Here is an 8,306-nt window from a genome sequence, read left to right as displayed (position 1 = left end):
TCCTCCTGCCGTCACTTACCCCCTCCCCCCCTCTCCTTGCAGGACATTGCTGTCATTCGCGCACGCATCGCTCATGCTGCTGGAGATGACTCGGGCGCGCTGGTATGCCTGGATGAGAGCAAGCTGCTCGCTTCGCTGCCATCTCCTCCATCGTCGCCAGAAGGTGCGTCTGCCCTGCTGACTCGGCTCAAGGGCGTGGCTTTGCTGGTGGTGGCCAGGATATGTGTCGCTCTTAGTACGCCTGGTCAGAGCCGAACCGCTGCTCTGCAGCGGATTGCAAAGGGTGTGCACAAGGTGCTGGCGGCTGGGTTGGCTCTTGCGGGCGCATCGCCGGATCTGCGCAGTCTGCGGGTCCCGCCGCTTCCTACGGCGGTGGCTGCCGCCGTGGCCGAGCTCGCGTATCTGGAGGCGTGGATGCTGCTCCACGAGGGCATGCCCGTGGCCAACTGGCTTCCGGGCTTCCGCACCCTGCTCCTGACCTTTCACAAAGTGATGAGCCTCCGGCTCCACGCGCGGTGCGCCGGAACCCTCGGCCTGGCGCTGGTCTCGCGAGTCTCCGACGCCGACTACACCGTGGTCGAGGCGCCGGCAGGCGTCTTTGCGCCAGCCTCGCGGAAAGAGGAGATTGCGCTGCTGCTTCTGCTGCACCAGGTTGTTTCAAACGAGCCCGCCCATGACGACGCGCCGCTAGAGGCATCGTCGTTCAACTCGGTGGCGCTCGAGTTTGCGAACGAGAACCCGGGTGTGCCCGAGCTTGTCCTCACCTTTCTCCTCGCCGGGCAGCACGCGCTGGTGGCTGAGTCGCTCGAGCTTGCTCTCACCCACGCCGCCACTGACGCGAGCCTCCTCATCCAGTACGCGCTCACGCTCGAGGCCGCCGGCGAGCATGCGCGCGCGGCGCTGACTCTGCAGCGCGCAGCCGAGCTCGAGCCACGATCGCCGTTTGTTCGGGTTCTCCAGGCCAAGCTCCACCTCAACCGGCTCGGCGATACCCAGCTCGGACTGCGAGCTGTCAAGCGCGGCCTCAAGCTTTTGGCCAAGGGCAAGGCGGTGTCGTCCGACAGTCTCGCCGCTCTGGAGCCGCCGGCCGAGGCGCTGCTCAAGGTCGCCGTCCATGTTCAAGGTGCACTGTATGCCCAGGCGGCACGCGAGGCGCGCGACGACAGCACTCGCGAGCGGGCACATCTCACCGCGCTGGACACGCTCGGGCGCGCGGTTGCGCTTGATCCGACCTCGCCGGGCGTCCTCTACTCGCTTGCGCTCTTGCACACCGAGCTCCGCAACTACCCGATTGCCATCGATACCATCCGCGAGTCGTTGCGGTTTGACGGCTCGTCGTCGCGTGGCTGGCACCTGCTTGCTGTCCTCCTCACCGGCATCAAGGACTACCGCGGTGCGCTGCGGGCCATCGACGCTGGGCTCGACGCAGACCCAGACTCGCTGGAGATGCTGGCGACCAAGGCCGACATTGTCGAGCACCTGCACGGCGGCCGCCGCGCGCTGCCGGTTTTTGAGGAGATCATCCGGGTGTGGAACAAGCTCCACCGGGCAGGCTCTCATGTCCTCGCCGCCCTCTCTGACTCTGGCAAGGACGCCGGCTCGCTGAATGAGCTTGGCAACGTTCCGTCGCTCACTCATCTCGCACCGCGGGCGCACTCGACTATCTCGCGCTCGCTCTCGATCGGCGACAAGAAGGCGGCCTCGTCGATGCGGCGCTCGCCATCGGCGACGGCGCTCTCGTCGGCCCGCACCTCGTCGATCGGCTACATCTCGCCAGCCATGTTGGCGCAGCTCCGTGACACCGTCGACGTGCCGTCGCCGTCGGGCTCATCGACGCCTGTAGCTGCCTTTGGCAACACGCCAACCAAGCCGTCGCCCAATGCCGACCTCACCGCCCTCCTTGGCTCTTCGGCTGTGCTGACTCACGTTTCGTCGACGCTTTCGGCGCCGGGCGGCTCGCGCGGCCGCGGCACCGGAGCTGCCGGAGTGGCGTCGGCACAGCTCTCGCAGCTCTCGCTTGCCCGGGCGGATATGCTCGACAAGCAGCTGTTTGTTTGGTGCAAGCTCGCTGCGCTCTACCGCCGGCTCGGCGAGTACGAATCGGCGCTGGTCTCGCTCGAGCAGGCGACCTCCCTCCGCGACGTCCGCCAAAACTCCAGCGTGCTCTACCAGACGGCCCGCATCCTCGAGGAAAAGGGCCAGCTTGCCGATGCCATCCTCGAGTATGAACGGGTTCTCGCCATCGAGCCCGAGCATCCGGGCGCGCTCCTGCATCAGGGCATTGTCCTCAACGCTGCCGGCGAGGCCGACCGCGCCGAGCTCCCGCTCCGCGCCCTCCTCCGCATCGAGCCGACAAACTACAAGGCCTGGCACCAGCTCGGCCTGGTCGCCACCGCGCGCGGGCTCGACACCCTCGCTGCTCAGTGCTTTATCGCCGCCCTCGAGCTCGAGGCCGAGCACACCATCATTCCGGCGCTCCTCTTCCCCTACTCGGTCTGATGTCTGGCGCTTGCTGACCGCCACACAAGCACCGTCTGCCGCATCCCGTCGTCGTCGCTGGCTTTGCAGCTCTCGACTGCAAATCCAAGCTCGCCGTCGCGCGGCCGAAAACCGAGCGTCCGCGCCCACTTGCCGCCCTGATGCGTGGCTCTCCCGCTGCTGACGCTATCACCCGCCGGTTGCAGGCTCGCTGACGCCGGCGACGGGGCACGGACTCGCTTGCGCCCGCTCGGTCGTTGCCTACTACCCCCGCCCCCGTTCTCCCCGCTGCCAGCTCCTCCACTGTCGTTGCCTTCCTCGCGGCTAGCGCTGCGTGGCGGCGAGAGTGGCTGCTTGGCACCGTGCAGGCAGCGGAGCGTGACGGCCAGAACTTTGCGCGGGATCCACGGAAAGTCACGGACAAGAGCCTCGAGCTCGTCGTGCAGTGCAAAGTCGGCGAGGCTTTTGGACCATGTGAGTGCGATTTGGGCGGTAAACGGGGTGAGCGCCGGCGAGAGGGTACACAGAACCCGCTCCGACGTCGTCTCTTCGGCAAGGAGCCAAGACCGTGAGGCCCAGACCTCGGCCGAGCCCGCCCATCGAGCGCTTACTGCCGCGCGCGCCTCGCACCGCGACCGCACAGCAGATCCCATCGATGCGTGCCCGGTGCACCACACAAACTCGACTCGCACGCTGCGTGCCCTCGCCGTTCGGCCGTACGATGCCATCAGCGCCCGGACTCGAGCTGGAACAAATGGAAACGGCTCGGCTGCTCGAGCGCCCACTCGCCCAAAGACCACCAGGACCGCCAGCTCGTCGTACGCCTGCTCGGCGCTCGAAACCATGGCCTGGAGACGGCGGCCCTCGGCCGCGCGCTCCCGCGCGTCACCCGACAACTGCCAGCCGTCGACCATCGCCACTGCATAGCCTTCATCAAGGACAAAGGCCACGCCAGCAGGCAGCGCGTCGCGCTCAGCGGCAACAGTCAGGCCAAACTGTGTCCGCCACAAGTCTAACCCGCCCAGGCCGAGCGCGATCACGGCCTCGGACGACGCGACGATGCCCATCGTCGGAAGCGGTGGGCCCGAACGAAGCGGCGTGTCAACCGGCCCGGGCTCTGCGGTATCCTGCTCGGGTTGCGGAGGAGCTGGCGCTGGCGGCGCGCATGGCTCGGCCGCAACAGCCACAGCACCAAGGCGCGGATCGAGGTCGACGAGGCTGTGGCCGTCCTCGACAAGACCCTCCAGGACTGACTCGACGTCCGAGGCGAACCTCAAGGAGGCTTGCAGCGATGGCGAGTCGCGCGCTAGCGCCTCGCCATGGAGCTCGATGTGGCGAGGTATGGCGGTGCGGAGAAAGGCAGCGGTGGCGCCAGCCGCCTCGCTCTCGGCATCGTACCAGACGGCGAGATCAAAGGCTGCTGGGGCGAGGAGGCGTCGGACGACAAGCGCCGAAACGTGGCTCGGTTGGGCCACAACAATGAGTGAGGTTGACGGAGTGCGGGCGTCGAGCAGGGCGGCGATGGCGTTGATGACGAGCGAGGAGCCGGGTGCATAGGCAGGCGTGTCTGGGTGCATCCCACGAAGCCGCCAGTGCGGATGCGAGGCGGCGATGTGGCTGAGCTCTGTCTCGAGGCCGACGCGCGCGTGGTCGTCCGCAACAAGGACGACGATCGCGGTTGAGGTCCGGGTTTCCGCCTCCAGCTGCTTGGTCAGTTCGTCAATCTTGACATCGGCCTCGCTGCCAGCGTCGAGAATGGCGCGCCAGGCAGCAAACGTCGAGCTGAGGATCGGATGGACAGCAACAAGCGCGCTCGTTGCGGTCTCGAGTGCCTCGGATGCGTATGACCAGCCGGCTGATGACCAGGCGTAGAGTGTCTGTGCGAGGACAACAAGCACGCCGGCAGCCGGAAGCAGCGGCACCGACGCCTCGCCGACCTGGCGAAGTGAGACCACGAGATGGCGCAGATAGTCGCCTGCGCGGGGACCAAAGCTTGCACCGCCAGCGTTGCGGGGCAGGTGGTCCTGAATCATGTCAAGCACAGCAGCACCGGCGGTGGTGAGCTCGGCGAACGCGGCGCGCGCCGGAGCGGTGGCGACGACAACGACGATGCAGATGCGCGCAAAGACAGGCGAGCGCGGCGTCGGGCCGGCGACGAGCGCCCACGGCGCGTCGATACCTGGTCCCGGGGTGCCGCCGAGAGCAACTCCATGGGCGACAACGAGGTGGGCAATGCGTGGTGCGAGTGCGCGGGCGGATGCGGCGTAGACCACGGTGTGCACGAGAACGAGGTTATCAAGATCCGGAAGGCCGCGATGGCTAGCTGCAATCACAATGGCGACGCGCGGAAGTGTGGCTCGGGCCGGCAGCGGAGTGCTTGGGTTGAAGACTGCGACTTGATCAGGGGTAAAGGTGTGAAAGACATGGGCGAGGAGCGCGTCGATGACTGACGCGCGGTTGCAAGGGCCAGCGCCGTCGAGAAGGAGAGCAACAGCGGTTGGCGAGCGGGCGAGAGCGGGTGCGTCAAGGACGGCGGCAGCGGCCTGGAAGACCGAGGCGACGACGGCGGCAAGGGCGACTGGGACCGACCATGGCGCAAAGAGGAGGAGTGCTGGCCCATCCGCTGCCCTGGTGGGAGGACTCAACCCCATCAGAGACGCTACCAGCTCGTCGGCGGCGGCATCGGCAGTCGCCCAGGCCGAGTCGGCGGCAAGCCGTTCACGACCTTTTGCTAGATCCGGCGAGATCGCGGCGAGGGAGAGACCGTGGGCAAGAGGGCCACCCCCGCGGCTGCGATGGGCAAGCTGATCTTCCTTGGTTTGCTGCGGCGATGTGTACAGGGCTAGCACGTGTCGCACAAGGGCCGCAAGTGAGCGTACATTCGCAGGAAGTGTGAGATGGGCGCCAGTGGTGAGACGCATCGGGGATGGGTTGATCACCGAAACTGGCGAACCGCTAGCTGCCAGCATGGCAGTGGTGACGAGCACGTCCATGACGACGGCACACAAGGGGAGGGGGGAGGGGAAGCTGGGTCACGAGGCGAGTTTGATGCGGAGCAAGCGGCAAAGCAGCCACCGAATGCGATGGACTACTCGGAGCGGAGCTTGGGGGTGAGAAGGGCTGACTTGCGCGGCGGGCGCGAGAGGCGTGGACGTCTGTGGCAGCGGCATAGCGGAAGTAGACGACGCGAAGGGTGGTGAAGAGGTTGCCGATGCCAAGGGCTATGTAAAGGACGCCTGCAACAGGGACCTGCCACTCGATGGAGGGGCTTGTGCGGAAGAGGGCGATGAGAAAGTAGCCGATGTAGAGCTGGAAGAACTGACCGACAAAGAGGAAGGGCAGAAGGAACAACATGGACGAGGTCCAGTGCATCTGGGTGGTGTCCGAGTTAACGACGTCTGTGCCTTCTGTCTGGCCGAGTGAGCGGAGGACTTGGAGGCGGGCGCGCTGGTAGCGGTACTGCAGCATCTGGAGGCAGCCGATGTAGATGATGAAGCCGGTAAAGGTGTTGCGGAACAGATGCCAGGAGTCCGACTTGGGCGGCCATGTGAGGAGGACTGCGGTGAGGAGGATGGTGATGTAGTGGTGGCGGCGCCACCAGCGGCGGATGTTGGAGCCGTTGACCAGAAGGATGTGCTCGCGGAGCGTGATGGAGAAGTAATAGTAGAGGACGAGGGCATGGAAGAGGGTGTCGAGCCACGGACGATTGACCCAGTACACCAGTAGGGTGACAAAGACCGAGAGCTGCATGGCTACGTTCTTGAACCACTCGTACTCTTCCTTGAACGTCCACCGCTCGTCCTCGCCAATCATCCGGATGTTGACCGAGCCGACCATGAGCTGAAAGTAGAGCGCGCCAGGCCGGGGCAGGACCACCTTGGCTCTTGCCACAGCCTCGTCGAGGCTCTGCCGCGCCGCCTCTGCCGCACCGCTGCCTTGCTCGTTCCCCTCTCTCTGCACCTTAGTTGATGTCTCGGCCTCTGCTGTAGAGCCCATGCCCATGGCCACGCCTTCGCGTGCACGGGTCAGCTCAAAGCTCGCGTTGGAGAGGGCCTTCTCCAGCCGCCGCTGTCGGTCGCGGGCCTCCCTCAGCGACGCTCGGTACGCCTCGAGCGCCATTCCCAGCTCGGTCTCGGCCCGCACCATGTCGTCAGCCATGGTTGTATATATGTGTCTGTGTGTATGACGGGAAGGGAGGGGGGGGAGGAGGGGGGAGAGGAGAACGGAGGGGTGGATGCGTTGAGTGCGTGAGGTTTCGGTCTGACGTCGTCAATTTCAATCATTTCAAGCGATGGATGATGGATGCAGTGGAGCTGTGGATAGAGTGTGTTCTGCTACTGCTCTGATGTACGTTTGCTGCAGGTAATGTGGCCGCGCGAGCTTCATTGCGCGAATGACGTCGCAGCTTACAGCGTCGAACGGTTGGGCGATGAGGGCAAGGCGGCTGCATGTGTTGATCGGCTGTGATGTGATGAAGCACCCATGACATGATGCGAGGCATTCTTCAAAGAGATGGAGCAGTGTGAGGCAGGCAGCGGAGCTCGGCAATGCGGGCGCACGGGCACAGGGCGAGGTGCAGGCTCCTGAGCATGGCTCGGCAGGCGTGCACAAGGCACTCGTGCCGGGGAAAAAATTGGTGATAGCAACGAATTCGGCCACGCCTCACTCTCGAGCCGAAGCAGAAGGAGCAAGAGGAGCCCAAGAAGCGCGATAACAAGCGGCACAGCGTAGAACAAGGATACGGCATGAGTAGCAACAACGACCGGTCGATGCAGCTCGACGAGGGGGTTGATGAGGCTCGTGACGTTGGCCCTGGCCCTTCGCCCGCCACCGTGTTTGAGGAACACGCACCTGACGAGAGTGTTCCATGGAACGGGAACACGGCCGAAGACGGCGCCAGCGCGCCGGCGGCCGCGGCCGAGCTGGTGCTCAACCGTGATGCCGACGATGGTGCCGACGCCGATGCTTGGGTGGTGCTTGACCTTGACGACGGCGAGGGTGGACCTGATCCTCTGGCCTCGCATGCAGAGGCTTGCCTGGACCCTCCGCTCGCCGAGCCGACGGGCGGCGAGTCGTGGTGGTCTTTTGCCTGGTCTGCTGCTGCTGGCCAGGCCAACGGCGACTCTTTCGCCGGGGCATCGGCTGATGCCGGCCCGCCTGGCGTGGAGCCTGAAGCGGCCGAGGGCGGGGACGTGTGCGGCGAAGGCTTGACCGACGATTGCGCAGCAGCGGCAGGGGGCGTTGTCGTGCTGGCCGAGTGCATGCCAGCGGCGCCGGAGCCGATGATACGCGAATGCGTGGAGGCGAACCGGGCGAGCGTGACCGATGAAGTGGTGCGAGCCAACGAGGACGAGGGTGAGCCTACAGCACGGAGCGCTGTGGTAGTTGTTGCCTCGACCACCGATTTGAACATACGCCGCCCCGCGGTGGTGGTGGTGCCGGGCATGCTTCCGCCGCCGGCGCTGACGACGCTCCCCGGAGCGCCGACCGAGATCGACAAGTTCATTCTCCGGATCTGGCAATCGCTGCGCTGGGTGTGGGACGCCATTCTAGGCGTGCTATTCGGCTACTCGGCCGGTGGCGAGTGAGCGGCGGCTGCGCGCCTCGGCAGCGATGCGAAATACACTCTGCCCAAACTGCACGCTCACAGGCCAGGCCTCACTGAGCGGCTCCGTCCTCGGCGGCGAGTGTCGACTGGAGGGCCTCGACGTCGGCAACAGCGCCACGGACCGAGGCCTCAACGGAGGACGGGCCGGCCGACGAGCTTGCGGCGTCAATGGCCTCGCGCATCTTGCGGCGCTGCTCCTCCAGGTACTGGACGACGGCCG

At 65.8% G+C, this 8,306-nt stretch overlaps 5 protein-coding genes across 5 annotated transcripts in view; 2 read left to right on the top strand and 3 right to left on the bottom strand.

The window, feature by feature from the left end:
• Positions 1-251: 251 nt before the first annotated feature.
• Positions 252-2,887, top strand: AMSG_06446 (tetratricopeptide repeat protein 7B; the record flags this gene model as incomplete). Its single annotated transcript, XM_013901660.1, has 1 exon — positions 252-2,887. A coding segment is annotated over one exon (2,248 nt), but the record flags the coding sequence as incomplete, so codon positions are not given.
• Positions 2,668-5,471, bottom strand: AMSG_06445 (uncharacterized protein; the record flags this gene model as incomplete). The annotated part of the gene is made up of 3 exons (XM_013901659.1): positions 2,668-2,739; positions 2,862-5,106; positions 5,137-5,471. The coding sequence occupies 3 exons, from the start codon at positions 5,469-5,471 to the stop codon at positions 2,668-2,670; spliced, it is 2,652 nt and encodes an 883-aa protein (XP_013757113.1).
• Positions 5,472-5,566: 95 nt separating this feature from the next.
• Positions 5,567-6,636, bottom strand: AMSG_06444 (transmembrane protein 120A; the record flags this gene model as incomplete). Its single annotated transcript, XM_013901658.1, has 2 exons — positions 5,567-5,602; positions 5,632-6,636. 2 exons carry the CDS (start codon positions 6,634-6,636, stop codon positions 5,567-5,569), a joined length of 1,041 nt encoding a protein of 346 aa, XP_013757112.1.
• A 587-nt stretch (positions 6,637-7,223) lies between these two features.
• On the top strand, positions 7,224-8,066 carry AMSG_06443 (uncharacterized protein; the record flags this gene model as incomplete). The annotated part of the gene is made up of 1 exon (XM_013901657.1): positions 7,224-8,066. One exon carries the CDS (start codon positions 7,224-7,226, stop codon positions 8,064-8,066), a length of 843 nt encoding a protein of 280 aa, XP_013757111.1.
• Positions 8,067-8,136: 70 nt separating this feature from the next.
• The window catches only part of AMSG_06442 (G10 protein), a gene marked incomplete at both ends in the record, with an annotated part of 915 nt that continues 745 nt past the window's right edge, over positions 8,137-8,306 (bottom strand). Inside the window, one exon of the mRNA XM_013901656.1 lies at positions 8,137-8,292. Within this exon, the coding sequence (XP_013757110.1) occupies positions 8,137-8,292 (156 nt within the window). The remainder of the gene's footprint in view (positions 8,293-8,306) is intronic.

This window comes from Thecamonas trahens (genome assembly GCF_000142905.1).
Source record: "Thecamonas trahens ATCC 50062 unplaced genomic scaffold supercont1.28, whole genome shotgun sequence".
Classification (NCBI taxonomy): domain Eukaryota; order Apusomonadida; family Apusomonadidae; genus Thecamonas; species Thecamonas trahens.
Note: the sequence above shows the minus strand (reverse complement) of the source record. Positions and strands in the feature narration are given on the sequence as shown.